At 35.9% G+C, this 18,417-nt stretch overlaps 1 protein-coding gene across 4 annotated transcripts; it reads left to right on the forward strand.

The window, feature by feature from the left end:
• The first annotated feature begins 1,373 nt into the window (after positions 1 to 1,373).
• LOC129277767 (gastrula zinc finger protein XlCGF57.1-like) lies at positions 1,374 to 18,088 on the forward strand. 4 transcript variants are annotated; one of them, XM_064095143.1, is made up of 4 exons: positions 1,374 to 1,514; positions 5,537 to 6,001; positions 7,603 to 7,725; positions 15,434 to 18,088. In XM_064095143.1, exons 2-4 carry the CDS (start codon positions 5,815 to 5,817, stop codon positions 16,774 to 16,776), a joined length of 1,653 nt encoding a protein of 550 aa, XP_063951213.1. In that variant the 5' UTR covers positions 1,374 to 1,514; positions 5,537 to 5,814; the 3' UTR covers positions 16,777 to 18,088. The 4 variants fall into 4 exon arrangements, with proteins under 4 accessions (XP_063951213.1, XP_063951215.1, XP_063951214.1 ...); XM_064095145.1 differs by lacking the exon at positions 15,434 to 18,088 and adding an exon at positions 9,703 to 11,012 and having other exon boundaries at positions 1,396 to 1,514; XM_064095144.1 differs by having other exon boundaries at positions 1,401 to 1,514; positions 5,514 to 6,001.
• The last annotated feature ends 329 nt before the right edge of the window (positions 18,089 to 18,417 follow it).

The raw sequence follows: 18,417 nt of genomic DNA on the forward strand, positions 1-18,417 counted from the left end.
AGTTAATAATTGTATCGTTAGAATGGAGAATCTATTAATAGTGCTATTTGTTTGCAATTTTAAGTTTAACAGCACTGTCAGTTCTTAAAAATGGCGTAAAAGATAACAAAATCCCAATCTGAAAAATGTAAAATTTCAGTAACAAACTACAAACGTACAATAAATGCTGCACTTTATTCAAAATCCATGTAATTTTCACCAAAATTTGCAGAGTTGTAGAGGAAGGTATACCTAAGAGGTACAAACATTAAAAATAGGGGTTCATGTGCTTGTTTTTAAACTATCAGCATTTTTATTAGAGCAAATGTGCTTTTTAAAACACCAAAAATGGGCCGAATGCTTAGTATCTATGTGAAGAAAAAAAATCAAAACCACTCTACCATTTATTCAAACTCGGGCTAATATTCGTGATTCTTGGCAGCACTGCAGAGTAAAGTATTTTGAATTTGTAGAGAATATTTTTTTGAATGGTCCATGGAATAATTCAAATTTTTAGCTTCATGAAATAACGCATCGGATCTGCAGTTAAAGTGCAGAAGATGAGAAAAATCAGCTCATACCCGCAGCTAATTAATACCTGTTCATCCATTGTGACGTCAGCGCGCAGAGTGTAAACTATGCGCAGATCATAATGCGCACAAATATAACTGTGGAACGTCCTTAAATAGATATAACAAGGCGTGATTATGTTTACGTACTTGTTTCACCATCAAAAGTTTCAAAAAAGTATGTAGCTTGATTACCATATCGTTTTCGTAAAATAAATGATTCGTATAGGTGAAACATCATAAGATATCTTCTTTGCATGCGACATTTCATAATTATATTGAAATAACATATTTAAATCATTAAACGTAAACAACATTATAATGTTTTAAAAGAAATGTTTAAATTATATTAAAATGTATGGTTTCAGCTGAAATGATTATAAGCGTTTTTAGAACATTGAAACATCAGAAAGATAATTGCAACATTTTATTAATATTATTGAAATAGGCCTACATTGGAAAATGTTTTTTTAATGTTGCAGCACTAGCGTACCTACGGGGGGGGGGGGGGCAGAGGGGCAGTCTGCCCCCCCCCCCCCCTGACGAGCCACCACCCATGCAAAGCCACCACCCATGCATGCATGCCCCCCTGACGAGCTTGAAAGACCTTTTTGCCCCCCCCCCCCCTGACGAAAATCCTGGAAATTGTGTTGCAGCTTAACGTTATGAAAACGTTTTATAGCAATGAGAACACCATACATTTTCACATGATTTTAACATTTCCCTAAAACATTTTCATGATGTTTGACCAAACATTTTTATGATATTTTGTCAATGTTTTTGTGTTAGCTATCCAGAATCGCCGACGGATACAGTATCCGCGCCGCCGAACCAAATCTGCCGCTACACACTATAGCCGAGATGATTGATCAGTGCAATAAAAAAAAAAAACGAGTAGGCCCCTACCGGACAGTCCGGTATCTTAATTCTTCCTGGAGGAATCTGGGTCTATGTACGGTTTGAATGGTGAGTTTTTTCTCCATAAAATTATGTCACATTGAAGTCATAAACTAACAGTTTGGCCGTAAAATATCCTAGTTATTTTCGTGAAATATAAAGTAAAGCGGCGCGGAACGGTACCGGTGCCGTACCACGGAATACCGGTACCGTACGGCCCGTCGCTGAGGCTGAGCTTAGCTAACTCAGTCTCGTCTCTCAGACTCGGGGAGCTCCGGCACGCTTCGCGGGCCGGAGCCCAGGGGCGGTATTCTGAGGTCATTTTATCTTTAAAATATTTTATTTTATCTCTTAAAATGAAATTGGTATTCTGAGATGACATTTTATCTCTCAGATAAAATTTAAAATTTTATCTTGCGTATCTATAATTAAATAATGTAATGATACGCAACAGAGCAGTGGCTGCGTGACAATGACAATGACATGATGTCTTTGAATCAAAGACATCATGTCATTGTCATTGTCACGCAAAATCCTTGTCATCATCATCAAAGTTTGATGATGATGACAAGGATTTTAATTTTATTTACCCATGTTACCCTAATTCGGGTATTGGGGACACTATCATATAGAACATAACATATTCAATATCATTTCAATTATATTTACAAAGTTTTGTTTTTGTTTTTACTTGCACGCTGTAAGCAATTTTTTATCGAATAATGTACATACACTTGCACGCTGCACTTCACCAGTACGACAATACACCAGACGGTGGACTGTACTGTTTCCAGAAGAAGAAGAAGAAAAAGTATTTACAAATATATACAATCACATATTTAAAGAGTAATGGAAAAAATTAGTACATGAAAGTACTTTAGAGACGTAATGGTCAGTGAAAGGAATGTGTCTCTAAATCGATTGGTGAGAGAAGGGGGAGAGACAAAAAAGAAAAAGAAGAAAAGAAAGGAAAGAAAGAAGGAAAAACAAAAGGGGAAGAGAAAAAAGAAAAGAGCAAAAAGATAAATGATGGTAATAACAATAACAATGTTAAAAGAAACAATATTTCTAACAACAATGATAATAAATGATATAAATAACGGTAGATTATTATAGATAGATAAATAGACAAATGTATGCGTGTTATAGGATTGAAAAAGTTGGAACTGCAATGCAAAGGCACCGATATGTGAATAAAGAGTGAATATATAATTCTAATATATATTGGACTTTGGCATAGAAATTGATTAAAAAAAAAAAAATTAAATTAGAGAGAATTAAGACTTATTTTCCCTTTACCAAGGCTCGACATTAGCGGTGGCCCGGTGGCCCAGGGCCACCAGAAATTCACCTCGGGCAACCATTATTGAAAAATATTAAGTTTTGGTGGCCCGATTCGGGCAACCAATAATTTTCAGAATAGCGCAATTTTTCTCCCCATTTTGCACGCATTTATCAACTTTCTACAGTTCAAATTGCAAGCCAGTTCGTCATGCGCCCTTTTTGTTGATCTACACACAAACACACACACAAAGTTGGCCTACCGCTATAGCATTAAGTAGCTTTTATCCAGCCGGCCGCGCCGGCCGGCTGGCGTGAGCTTTACATGCTTGAAGCAGTTGTGCGTTAGCAGCCTATTCAGACTCAGGGAGCTGCAATACGAAATGTTGCCACTAAGAAATCTTCCACAGAACTGTGAAAATCCAAGTCAAAGTCACATTTTACACCAATGAAATGCCCTTCTACAGACCTTTTTGCTAAAATCTGGTGTATCCTGATTATTTGCAAGCATTAAAAAGAGGAATCATGACCTCTCTTTTGACTCAAAAAGACCGATTTCCAAATGAAAATAATACACATAAAAACACATCTGAGTACATCACAGTCCCACATGTGCATTTGTATGTATGTTGTTACTTGGTTTCTTTCGAAGCTGTGTCTTTTCTAGCCAAAAATAAACAGACAGTTACTTTCTTTCTTGTTTATAAATGACTTCTAAAACAACTCTTGAGAAAGTAAATACTTTGGAAAGACATTTCATTAATATGAAATGTGAATTTTTCCAACATTTTGGCAAATTTAGGGAAGGAATTTTCTCACACTTTTTTTTGCCCTGTGGAGCCTTGCCTTTACCTTATGTTTATTTACATATATACATTCATGTGTTTTCAAAAAGAAAATGTTAACATAAATATTTTATTTATTTATTTATTAAACTTATCCATTATAAAATAATGCTGCAAAATTTTGATAAATTTATTAATGTCGACATTTTGGAATTGAAAAGCTTAAACATTTTTAATGCATTTGGACGGCTTGTATAGGAACCATCAATTTATTTCTTTCCTGCTTTAAGAAATGCAGGGCACTCGAACAAATAATGAAATTCATCACCCAGCTTTGTTGTATTACATAGTGCATATTCTCTGTGATCGCTCAATATTTGCAAATCTACCAGATGCTATTGGCAGACTGGTTTGCACACTGGAATCTTGTTAAAGTAATTCTGTATTTGTAAGGCAATTTTAGAAGAGATAATTCACAACTGCAATTTTCTTTGAAAATGCGATAGTTTAAGCACAGTGAATTAGAAAACATTTCAGCATGCCAATTTTGAGAATATATATCGTCTAATCGTGTTTTACCGTAATTGTTGCTTTGAACCACCGTGGATTTATTGGCTGATTATCAAACCAAAGGTAGGATAAGCCTAATTTATCCAATGTATTTTTTATTTTTACTAGCCATGGGTTTTGATATATATTCAGATCAAACATTATTTTCAGAATATCGTAAACAGTATGGGACAATTTTGATGTTTTGCTCACGATTATTTTAATCCAAAAGTTTAACATTCCGCACTCAATTAGTTTCTTGATACTGTGTTTGCCGACTTCTCCATAGGTCATGCAGTTTGCAGTAAATTTACTCACATGAAGTAGACGTTTATAATAACGACTTTGACATACATGTACCCATCGCGTATCTGGCCATCGCATTCGCGGGTGATGTGCTTGCGCCCAAGTTACTTTGAAGAAAAAATAAAATAAACTTAAAAGAGGGTAGGGGCTATCTTATCTCCGCGACGTTGATTTCGTCAATATTTCTAGGTGAATTAACTCCAAATGTTGGCATGAAAATTAAGGAAAAAAATATATTCATTGAGAACAACACCTTAACGTTATTCCTGTACAATCAGGAAGCATTTCATACGACTTTTCTTGACTAAATGATGCTTGAAAAGATGCGATATTTGTTAAAAAGAAATCCCCGCAAAGACGCGCAAGCGTATAGAGCAAGCGTATTGAAGTCAATAAATTGACGCAATCTCACTCCTTCGCCACATCTCCTAGCGGAATAGATTTCCATTGGTTGAGTGATATGAGAGGGCTATAAAAGCGCGTTTCTAATTGGATATTGATTAAAAAATAGGTGTGTCTTACAGCGATAAAATGAAGATAAAATTGTTCTCAGAATACCAATTCGGAGAGATTTTAAGGGTATTTTATCTCAGTGATTTTAACAGAGATAAAATATTTTTTTTATCTGAGATAAAATGGATCTCAAAATACCACCCCAGGAGTCGTCCATGTAATACGAGGCAGACATATACTCTCCAAAATGGGGTAGATTGGGGTCGCAATAGCACTCAAAATAAAAAGGGGAAAATAAATTATGCACTTACCTTGATTATATGGATGAAGCCATTGAAGGTCTATCGTGACACAGAAATCCTGACATCGAGGCACAAACTGGACCCTCAAAAAAGGAAAAGTTCTGTCTATACAGTCTTTATAGTCTAGTGTCTCGTTCGTTCTCCTTCTGTCAAAATTGAAAACAAAATGGCCGATCGATACCGAGAACAAACGAGACAGAGGTAAAACTTTTCCTTTCTTTGAGGACAAGATAGGCAGGCCTATTGCTAAAATTCTAAATTCAATTTATAACTTCATTATTTATGACAAATCGTTAAGTAATATTTTTATCATGTGTGACTTACGATATCAATGATCTATTCAAAAGAGAAATAGTTGCGTACAGTTTACTTTTATTCTTAAACATTTGTAGAATTAACTTCTACCCAATTACAGGTAGGAGGGGTATTATGGATCCCGAAGTCATCAAGCAAAGGGAACTCTGAAGAGGATCTTTGTGTCAAATCTCGAGTCCTGCAGAGAAGGCCATACTAAAAAGAAGGGCGACATGGAATTATATCTTGTATTGAGAAGATGTGATGTTTCATATCATATGCACTGTAAAGAATGAGCAGAGATTACATGTACTGGAACCAGAGATAGGAGCTAAGATAATGACGTAGGATTGCATCAGTCGAGAAGCTGAGAACAGTACTCCCAATTCCTGTTCAGTCATGGAAATGATACCATCAGTTCCCATCAATATTTTCATCAAGGAAGAAAGAGAAGAGACCTTGTTGGACACCGAGGGGAATGAAGATGAGACCAAACATATTGTTTCTGGGTACACCATCAAGAAAGAACCTGAAGAAGACAGGGAAGAAGAGGAAGATGGCGTCTTGTCAACAAATCAAGAAGGGTGTAAGTATTGTTGATTTACAATTCAACTACACTGCGAGACTGCTTTAAAAACATTTTAGTAGTCTTTGATGTTCATCAACAGTCATTGAAAAACCTATTTTACAGTGTTTGTTTGCATTCATTCTTTAAAATAAGGATTTTGTTTGATTATTTCACTGTGAAATGATTCTGACCTTGACTTTCATTCAGGCGAGTATTTCATGAATAAAAAAGTGATTTTTGTCTCGCCTGCATAGCAGAGCGAGACTATAGGCGCCGCTTTTCCGATGGCGACGGCGGCGGCGTCAACATCAAATCTTAACCTAAGGTTAAGTTTTTGAAATGACATCATAACTTAAAAAGTATATGAACCTAGTTCATGAAACTTGGACATAAGGTTAATCAAGTATTACTGAACATCCTGCCTTAGTTTCAGGTCACATGACCAAGGTCAAAGGTCATTTAGGGTCAATGAACTTAGACCATGTTGGGAAAATTATTTTCAAAATCTTAACCGAAGGTTAAGTTTTTGAAATGACATCATAACTTAGAAAGTATATGGACCTAGTTCATGAAACTTGGGCATAAGGTTAATCAAGTATTAGTGAACATCCTGCTCGAGTTTCAGGTCACGTGACCAAGGTCAAAGGTCATTTAGGGTCAATGAACTTTGGTCAAGTTGGGGGTATTTGTTGAATTACTATCATAACTTTGAAAATTTATGGATCTAGTCCATGAAACTTGGACATAAGGTTAATCAAGTATTAGTGTACATCCTGCCTGAGTTTCAGGTCACATGACCAAGGTCAAAGGTCATTTAGGGTCAATGAACTTTGGCCAAGTTGGGGGTATTTGTTAAATTACCATCCTAACTCTGAAAGTTTATGGATCTAGTTCATAAAACTTGGGATATAAGAGTAATCAAGCATCACTGAACATCCCCTGTGAGTTTCAGGTCACAAAACCAAGTCAAAGGTCAGTTAAGGTCAATAAACTTAGGCCATGTTGGGGTAATTGTTTAAGTGCCATCATAACTTTGAAAGTTTATGGATAGAGTGAATGAAATGTGGACATGGGTGTAGTTGACAGTCTTAAGTCTCCGTTCAAATGTCACTTATGGTCAATGAACGTGGTATTATGTCATTATATGAATGATTATTTTATAGTAGTTTTCAAAATTAGCACTGCTGCTATATTAAATTGCGTAATGCAGGCGAGACTGCCAGAGGCGTTCCACTTGTTACTGATGAATTTGCTCTGAACAATCGGTCGATCGAATACAAGGATTTAGTAGTTCAAAATCACTCACTCTTTGTTTGATTACATGCTCCTCAGATTGTGAAATAAAATCACTCAGATCACATATCATTTTACTTTGATAAAACCAAACACTATTGTACAACATTTTTATATGAGGTAAATTTGGAAGTAGGAGTTTATTTCAACAAAGTGCATAATAACATCCCCTCAAAAAGCAATTGGAAGTGTTATCTACTTAAAATCATAAGATTTGGTTATTTGGTTTGCGGTATGACTGATCCAGTGAGTGAATCTGTAAATTGCCTTCAGAAAATGCAGGTGAAGGATAGTGTGCCTTACCAGAGAATTTTCATTTATTTCAGGGGAAAGCCATGATGACAGTTTCGAGTCGGGTTCAGATAGAGGTGGAGTGGGAAGCACAGCCCATAGTCCTGAGTCAGGTTCTGATGGAGATGAAGCAGAATCTAAACATTTTACATCAGAAGGTAATTATTAATTTACATTAAGACAATGTGACTAGCCATCCCAAAACCTACAATAAGTCACCTGGGTACCGTAAACACAAAGGTTAGCGATTGATCGTACGCTTGAATTTCATGATTGATTGTACACTTTAGTCAATGGAATCAATCGTAGAAAAATGTCCTACGATCATTGCTAAGTTTTGTGTTACGGGCCCCGGGTGGGTGTTTCATAAAGCTGTTCCTAAGTTAAGAGAGACTTTACAAATGACTGGTGATCCTTTCTTGTGATAAGTGATACACACTAAATTTCCATTGGCATTGATTTAGTTCCCAAGAAAGGATCACCAGTCGTTCTCAAAGTCACTCTTAACTTACGAACAGCTTTATGAAACGGCCCCCTGGAAAGGTTCTCTATAAATAGCTGAAGCAATAATTTGGTCTCCAAAAAGTGAAAATTAGAAAATTAGCTACCGATACTTGAAATGGTAACTGTTCTCTTCAGTTAAGAACTTGCGTGGGTTTTTATTGATCTGTTTTGCCAAGTTGTACATAAAGCTTACGATTTGCTTATTCAAGCTAAATAATAAAAATCTAAAAATTCTTTTTATTTTTTTTGGGGGCAGCTAATTGTTGGTTTATGGGTGGCAGGTCACATATGATTGATGACATTTTATCATGTCATTCTTGCCACTCTTGTGTGTACATTGACTCAAGCATCTGTAAATGTCACATTTTATCAGCTCGCATGCCAACTTTGGGTATGGAGTGACAGTACAAATTATTAGCCTGGGTGATCAGAATACTTGATCTGTATGCTATGATCTATTTCTGTCATTATTGCCATGGTTTTTTAATCTTGATTTAATTAATAGAATTCAAACTGAAGCTCAGATTCTGATTACCTCAACCCAGTTCACAAAGTCGCAAAGTGAAGATATCACATATAGACTATCAAGAAGAATTTGCCAACTCCAGAAGATTCCATATGCAGCTTCTGGAAGACTTATAGTTGTCTGGTGTAACACTAACACTCCTTTGGCTCTATGTGCGCATGAAGATTGTAAATTAATAGCTTGCAATTTGTGATGTACACATGGATAGTCTTCTATGTATGTACATATTAATTGTTGCAGTAATATTAATTATTGCAGTCTCACATGAGAATTATAATGAGAAAAGGATGAAAAAAATTGAGAGATCTGTACAGAAATGACATGAGTTTTGAAAACTTTTGTGTGAAGTACACATACTTTTGACTGTAACATGGATGGAGATTCAATGAAGCCAGGCATTTGGAATGTGTGATACACATGTGCATATGCCATTTATGGAAGGGCAATGTAATCTAACATTTACTTTTCACCTTTTCTGTTGCAATCTCATGCCCACCTTTTTGGCATGCAAAGTGGGATTTGTTCAATGCTTTTTGAGAAGACATTTCTCGTTTAGTTTGCATGTGAATGTAGACGATTATAATCAATTTCGCCTGTTTCTGTTCTGTATACGTGTATCTTGTAAATGAAAACTATACAGATTTACACCATTTGTGTCTTTTTTTTCCACTGTACTGTTTACTATGATTTTAACTAAAACATATGTACCAAAACTATAGTTTAAATAAGGACATATAAAAATCATGTACACAGCCTCTTGACAGGATTGCTCAGATGCTCACTATCCAACCTCTGTAATTTCTGCCACTTTCCCTTTACCTTAATAGCAGCAAGGTTGAGTCATTAGCCTTATGGATTTGTGTGTTTTCTGGTTGATCATCCGTCCATTGTTCTTGAGTCTTGACATGATGTACCTTTTGCATGCTCATAGTTGATTGGTTATCACTTTATAAGTATAAGCAATGATTGTAATTTTGGATGAGAAATTACAGTTAGATTGGTATGACTCAAGCTGACATGCATGCTCACTTAATAGGTGACTGACATTTCAGCATTAATTACCAAAAGATTCTTTGGTTATTTCTCTCTCTTATGCCACCATCAGATATCATTGACAATGGACATGGATCAGTAGGACATACATGTAGTGCTTCAAACAGAAGTGGAGCTATATCCAATCTAGGCATACATTTTGGTGAAAGGCAGAGTCAATGTTCTCGTTTCAGTGAAAGTTTATGCGAGGTTAATCTTTCCAACCCTGATATTATAACATCACACACAGAAGAAAAGCCATTTAAATGTGACCGATGTAAGAGAGAATTTTCAGCGAAAGGCTCTCTAAAACGTCACCTCCTATTCCACACTGGAGAAAAGCCTTTTGAGTGCTGCTACTGTAACAAGAGATTTCCTCAGAGCTGTGATCTTAAACGCCATCTCTTGACCCACACAGGAGAAAAGCCGTATGAATGCCTTTATTGTAAGAAACGATTTTCACAGAAGGGTGACCTCAAGCGCCATATTCGAACGCACACCGGAGAAAAGCCACACAAATGTTTAGAATGCGGCAAAGGGTATGCTAATAAACGCGATCTGAATCGTCATCTCATCAACCACACTGGAAAGAAACCATATGAGTGTACAGTGTGCAAGAAGGGATTCCTTATGGAGGATTCTCTCAATCGCCATCTCTTAACCCACAGCTCTCGGGAAAGACCATATGAATGTTCATTCTGTAAAAAACAATATTCTTACAAAAAGCGTTATAATCTTCATCTCCTGACTCACACTAGTGAAATGCAGTATCAATGTAGCTATTGCGGGAAAGCATTTTCTAAGAAGCAGCATCTTAAGCGCCATCTGCTGATTCACAATCAAGGAAAGCCGTATGCATGCCGCTATTGTCGGGAAAGCTTTGCTCAGTGTGCTGATCTTGAATCCCATATCATGACTCACACTGGAGAAAATCGCTTTAAATGTTTAGATTGTGGGAAAGAGTTTTCTCATAAAGGCAATTTAAACCGCCATGTTCTCACCCACTCCAAAGAAAAACCATTTAATTGTTCAGACTGTGGCAAAGGATTTTCTCAGAAAGATAAACTAAAGTGTCATCTTCTATCCCACACAGGAGAGAGGCCATATAAATGTTCTTACTGTGTAAAAGGATTCACCCAGAAAAAACATCTAGACCGCCATGTTCTCACCCACTCTGAGGAAAAACCTTATGAATGTTCTTACTGTAACAAAGGATTTATTCAGAAACATCATTTAAATCGCCATCTCTTAAGACACTCTGGGGCAAGGACAATGAATGTTCAGGATGTGAAAATTGATTTCCTAAAAGATGATATCTAAATTGTGCTGGCTCTGTGATTTGTTCATGGTGTAATATTAGAGAATAAATCCCCTTTAAAACCATTGACTGTTGCCATTGTTTCCATGCTGGAGCTGTAGGGATTATCACACAGTGATAGAGAATTTAAAGGACAAGTCCACCCCAACAAAAAGTCTACTTGAATAAAAGACGAAAATCCAACAAACATAACACTGAAAATTTCATCAAAATCGGATGTAAAATTTTATAAGAAAGTTATGACATTTTAAAATTTCGCTTAGTTTCACAAAATAGCTATATGCACATCCTGGTCTGTATGCGAATGAGGAGACTGATGATGTCATCCACTCACTATTTCTTTTGTATTTTATTATGTGAAATATGAAATATTCTAATTTCTTCCCATTGTCAAGTGAAACAAAGATTAATTCCTCCCTGAACAAGTGGAATTAGCATTGTTTAATATTATATGGTTCAACTGTCAAGTTGGTCCTTATTTTCAAATCTGTAAAAAATGAAATATTGTGTAATTCAAACAATAAGAAACAAAAAAAATAGTGAGTGAGGGACATCATCGACTGTCTCATTTGCATGTCACTGAGTTGTGCATATCACTTTTTTGTGAAAATAAGCGAAACTTTAAAATGTCATAACTTTCTTATTTTACATCCGATTTTGATGAAATTTTCAGCGTTATGCTAGCATGATTTTTCTCTATTTATTCAAATCTACATTTTTATGGGATGGACTTGACTTTTAACTTAAGTTTTCCAGGTTAAAGTGTTATGAATATTCATGATTTGAAATACACCTTACCAACACAGTCTAGAAAGAATTTCCATGTTAGCCTATGGGAACTCCAGTTGGATTCAAAAGTTTATACAAAAGTAAGTCCATATAACTCATCTATCACCAAATTGTAAATTGTCCTTTATTTTCATAAATATTTTTCCTCTTTATGTAACAAATTTTAAACAAAAGAGTTGATTATGCTATTTTCTCTAATACTGTTTGTGTTTTTGTATTAACAGTTCGATATTGTAATCCATTTTAATTTCCTAAAAGCCTGATGTGTTTATGCATGTTTTCTCCTTGACCTCTAGAAAACCTCCAGTTCAATATTGAAGAGTAAATTCAGATAAAAGAAAAGATGACATTATGATGTTTTTTGAAGGAATTATGATCAAAAGTGTATACTATTTTTATGCTTACTTGACATTTATTTTTCCTAGTCTTATCTACAATATTTTAAAAAAATATCCTATTCAAGTATACAGTGCGTATCAAAAAACACGAGACAGTTTTGAAAAGTCTATCAAAATTTTGTTTTTTGGTGTCTATATTTTGTTGTTCATAGATGATCTGAAGTCTTATCTTTCAAATGCCATTAAAAAATATCAGTTTCGTTCATGCTTGAGCGAACACGGAACACTTGTGAGGGGTTAAAAAAAGGCTTGCGCCAAACAGCAGAAAATGAGAAAATACTGACTTCTTGCTAATCAGCAAACTTCCTTTTAATCTTTTCATTATCTCTGCCATAATTTTCGAATTATGCTGTCAAAATCCATTTATAAATCTATTCATTTACTTAAATTTGTTTATTGTTTTTTTTTTTTTTATATGGTATCTTTTAGCATTGAATGTTTTTACATAAGTAAAAACAAAAAATTGTCAACCCAAGTAAGGGGATTCGTATTATTAATGGGATAGCTTGTAATTTGATCAAATCCTTTTATTATGGGCTGCAAAGGTTTGGTGCCTTTGAAAGACATGAATCCTTCTGTTAGAATTAATATTGTCCTGTCTAGCACACAATTTGACTTTTTCAAGGAATCAATGACCCCTTGACAATAGAATTCTTGTCTGTCAAATGCACCATAACCTTTGTTGTACATAATAAAAGGATATGAATAAATTACAAGCTCTTCCATTAATAATGAATATATCTCCTTGCTTAGGTTGACAATTTTTTTTCTTATGAAAGAATATTCAATGCTAAAAGATAAGATATTTAAATGAAACAAGGTAGTTTGCAAACCATAAGTCTCGCCTGATTTCGCGATAATTAAAATATGCAATATAATCTTTTGACCCCTAGACGACCTTTGACCCCATCATCCTCATGAATATATACATGAAGTATTACCCAAGAATCATATGTGCCAAGTATGAACATGATTGATGTAGAAATAAAGAAATCAGATCAAGTTGAATAAAAACTTCAAAAAAGGATGGACATGACCATGTATCATTTGACCTTTTGACCCCTAAACAACATTCAATCTCATCATCCTCATTGACAGATATGTACATGTAAACTTATCCCATGATAATATTTACCAAGTATGAACATAATTGATGTAGAAATAGAGAAATGAGAGCAAACTGAATAAAAACCTTCAAGAAGTCTGATAATTAATATTTTCTTATTTTCTGGCATTTGGCGCAAGCCTTTTTTTGAACCCCTCACAAAAATGTCTTTTTTGAACCCCTCACAAAAACGTCTTGTGTTTTCTCAAGCATGAACGAAACTATTTTTTTTTAAAGCATTAGAAAGATAAGACATCAGAGCATCTATTAACATCAAAATATAAACATCATAATTTGAAACAAATGTTTTCTAAACTGTCCCGTTTTTTATACGCACTGTATTCAGTAATTATGCCATGCCAGATGAAAATAAGAGCAGGATAAGCTCTATCGTGTGAGGTCAAATTTGTCAGGAAAATGTCTCTGGAGAGAAGACTCTTTCAAAGTTTTCCGAAAGAAGATTTTTTTTTTGGGGGGGTAACATTTTTCAGTTGCATTTAACTTCTATTCCTGAACAACTAGTCGGCCATTTGAAATTATTTCTCAAAGTACATGTAGCATAAATACTGTTTGTAGTGCTCAGTTGGTAAGGTCAAACATACTGGTTCCAGGTTTCGTTTCCATGAGGACTCTGTTTGATGGCTCATTAGCATTTCCTTTTCGTCTTTCTTTGTTTATGATTTTTCACTCAAAATGAGAGTGGATGCATTTCAAACATGAGTTTCTGAGCAAATCCTATAATAATAATAACGGTATAGTTAACCAGGGTAGCCTCTTCAGTTCCGAAAACTATTCTCCCAGCGGGTCCTGCTATTATTATTACCTGGCTAAGCTAGGCTACTTCTTCAGGTGCACACAGCTTTGTGAGGAATTACTTCCTGCCGGTACCCATTTACCTCACCTGGGTCGAGTGCAGCACACTGTTGATGAATTCCTTGCTGAAGGAAACTACGCCATGGCTGGGATTTGAACCTCTGTTTCAAAGTCCGGGGACTAATCCACTGGGCCAAGATGCTCCACAATGCTCTCTGTCATGCCTTAGTTATTGAAGGCGAGTCAAATACAGTCAACGTGGTCAGTTGGAGTCTCCAAATTGAAATATTGATGTCAACATGGCATATAATACAAATAATGCTTTGTGTGTGCATTAAGGACCAAATGAATGATGTGCAAGAAGATCTGGGCCCCGTCTTACAAAGTTACGATTGATCCAATCAAACGTAACTCTATGGAAATCCATTAGTGTCATAATTTTTTATATAGGAAATTTGCACAATGTCCTTTGTAAACAAAGAGAAGCACAGTGAATTTTCAAGAAAACAATGAATGCATGAATATACATCAAAGCTAGAAAATATTTTGAACAAACATGCCTAACATTTGTTGATGTTGCTGGCCAACTATAGTTGCGATTGATCGGATCAATCGCAACTCTTTGTAAGACGGGGCCCAAATTCAAGTGGCTTGTCGAGCAAAGAGTTTTTTTTTTTTTCTATTTTTTTTTTTTTTTTTTTTTTTTTTTTTTGGGGGGGGGGGAGGGGGTAACTATAGGCTAAATGCACAAACACGTGCATACAAGTTACCTTTATCCTACCACCCAGGTGACCCAGTGAGCTCCCCAAGGATCCTACCTTGATACTGTTTGAGCGTCATTGCACGTATCATGTCCATTCCCCCAAACATCCACCTGCGTATACCATGCCACATAATGCTTTGCACAACATTAAAGATTCCATCATTTATAGTGCTGGCACATGAAGTATACCACATGTGTATGTGCTGTACAGGCAAAAAATTAATATTTTATTTTGGGGGGTACTTTTACAACCTACTGCCGAAATCTGCAACATTGGATGAGCTTATGAACTTGTAGTGAATGGGTAATTCAGGGGCTCTTTTGTATTTCCCATGCAGGGCTTGTTTGAGCATTTTAATATGGGGGGGGGGCGAAATCGCCCTGAGCCTCTGTGTTGTAATTTCTTCCCTGTTGCTCTACCTGCAAGCTGGCGAGTGTAATATAGTCATTTTTAAATGCTAAGATACAATCCACTGTATGTGGTATGACGCAATATGAACCAATTAAACAACAAAACATTCTTATAAAAGATATGATTTGCTTTACCCGGGCAATTACAATTTGTAAGAAATTTTCTTACTGTGACCATGGTTATTTTTCCCCTTATGTCACCATCAGATATCATTGACAATGGACAAGCATTGGTAGGACACCATGCCTCAATCAGAAGTGGAGCTGTATCCAATCTCGGCGTATGTTCTGTAGAAAAGCTGAGTCACTGTACAAATTCCAGCGAGATATTTCGACCCAGTGTTCCTCACCGTGATATACACATAGGACGAAAGGAGTGTGAATGCTTCCGTTGTGATGAAAAATATTCCAACAAGTGCGATTCAAACCGCCATATTCTTACCCACTCAGGAGAGAAACGATATGAGTGTTTACAATGTAAAAAGAAATTTTCAACAAAGAGTAATCTTAATGCTCATCTCTGCTATGACTCTGAAGAAGGAAAACCATACGTTTGTTCGGTTTGCGAAAAACAGTTTTGTAAGGATTCTCTAAAACACCATCTCATTGCTTTCACAGGACTAAAGCCACATGAATGCATCTATTGTAAGAAAAGATTTTGTCAAAAGGGTGACCTTAAACCCCATCTCCTATCTCACACTGGAGAAGAACCATATAAATGTTCAATTTGTATCAAGGGGTTTTCGAGTGAGGATGCTCTGAACCGCCATTTTATAGCGCACACAGGAGAAAATCCATTTGTATGCGGCTATTGTAAGAAAGGATTTACTAAGAATTCTGAACTCCAACGTCATATCCTAACCCACACAGAAAATCCATTTGTATGCGGCTATTGTAAGAAAGGATTTTCTAAGAATTCAGACCTCCAACGTCATATCCGAACCCACACCGGAGAAAATCCATTTGAATGTGGCTATTGTAAGAAAGGATTTGGGAAGAATTCTGAACTGCTACGCCATATCCTAACCCACACAGGAGATAAGCCGTTTGAATGTTCATATTGTGAGAAAAAATTTTCTCAAAAGGGTTCCCTGAAATGCCATATGCGAACCCACACAGGAGAGAAACCATATAAATGTCCACACTGTGAGAAGGAATTTGGTGAAAAAGGAAGCCTTAACCGTCATCTCCCACAGCACACAGGAGAAAGGCCATATGAATGCTGCCATTGTAAGAAACGATTCCGTCTGTATAGAGAACTCAAGTGCCATCTCCTGATCCACACAGGAGAAAAGCAAAATGAATGTCCAGACTGTGGCAAAGTATATGCTCACAAACGCAGTCTAAGCCGCCATCTTTTAATCTGCAAAGGAGAGAAGCCGTATGAATGCATGTATTGTAAGAAAGGGTTTTCTCAGAAGGCTGGTCTTAAACGACATGTTCGCACCCACACTGGAGAAAAACCATATGAATGTGCTCACTGTAGGAAAGGCTTTGCTCAGAATGGTGCTCTTAAACAGCATATCAAAACCCACACAGAAAAGCCTTAATATGCCCACCTGTATACAATTTGATAATTACTGTCCATATTCTTTCCGATTATCTCCAAACTTGAGGAGTAATATGTCAAAACTTTATAATTGATAAAATAAGCTTTATATTCATACGGCTATATAAGGGTAATCATTAGTTTACTAATGTATTTAAGGCTATTTATATACAAGAGTCAAACCAATTTGAAAATAGGGGAACATTTCATGAAACAATTACCGGTACATAATAGCAAGATCGTACAGTACATAGACCGTGCAATGAAATGCTCGGGAGGAACGCCCTACAGCGTTGAGTAAGTAACAACGTTTTTTTACCTTTGCGTATCGTGATATGGTTGTGTACAAAACATATGAGAGAAATGGTGAAGGGGTGAAGGAATAGACAATTTCTACATTTTAGGATTTTTTTTTATTCATTTTTTTTCCTTAAATCAAGGATGAATATATTTCAGAGATTTCTGGGTAATAAAATGTGGAATTATTGCCATGTGCCTCCCTTGAGCCCTCTACAAAATTCCCTTCATTTTCCCATGTTTCATACCCAGGTGGTGCACTGATCTGAATAATATCTATATAGTATACAGATCAGTGGTCGCGTGTCGATGTGTTAAGATTTACTTAACTCTAGTGAGCGCCCTACCCCATGAGCATTACTTGAGCGTTAAAAAAAAATCGCTGAAGTGTCTGATCTTCCCCTTGTAGTATCTTTGATAATCGGCAGTGACATTCACTTATGAACTATTATTTGTTACTGAAATCCTTACCTCAAAATTGGCTAGAAACAAAATTACTAGTCAGTGTCAATATCTGATTATTTGCTTCATGAAACATTTCCCAGTCTTCAGATAATTATAATGGAGAGATTTATGAACCTGCCTAAAGTCCTATTCAGAACCCAAGGGATAAATTGAGAAACCTCTATTTAGTCTCAGGTTCTAAGTTCTTCTTACCCATTTGTAGGTCAATTAGATCCCAGTTTGAGGGGTAGATCTACTCCTGCATAGAAAATATGTGCTCTAAACAAAACTGTTTTCATAAATCATTGATCACATAGAATAATGGAGATTACTCGATCAGGATTGAGTCTGACCTAACTGTCTCATTCTGTTGGAATCCTGCTCAATCTACCCCCCCCCCCACCATTTTCAGCATGGACAAATACGATTCCTGTTAAAAAGTGCTTCAATATTATAGATATAAGTCTATGTGAAGAAAGATTTTATAATTGTATTGCCTGTTTTTCTTTGTACATATTAAAAATTTTGCATAGACTTTGAGCAAGACTGATGATTAAAAAGCAGAATGACAATACCATGCATTGTATTTTTCATTTTTGTTAATTTTGTATAACTTTATAAAAATCCTGTAGAATTACTTGACAGGTTGCAATGTGTATTAATAGGCATTGGCCATTGGGCAATATACAGCATGCATTGCAGGGTGATTCCATACGTGTCGTACGGGACATTTAGAGAACATTGACAGTTTTTTGACAAGAAAAACTAAAAATATTCCAGTAACTAAAGGTGATCATCAAGTACTACCAGAGTGTTAGAAAAACCATGACTTAACGTGACTTGAATTCACATCCTATATAATACAGATTTAAAATAGTAATGTGTCGTACGGACGCAGAAA

This window comes from Lytechinus pictus, chromosome 2 (assembly GCF_037042905.1).
Source record: "Lytechinus pictus isolate F3 Inbred chromosome 2, Lp3.0, whole genome shotgun sequence".
In the NCBI taxonomy this organism is placed as follows: Eukaryota; Metazoa; Echinodermata; class Echinoidea; order Temnopleuroida; family Toxopneustidae; genus Lytechinus; species Lytechinus pictus.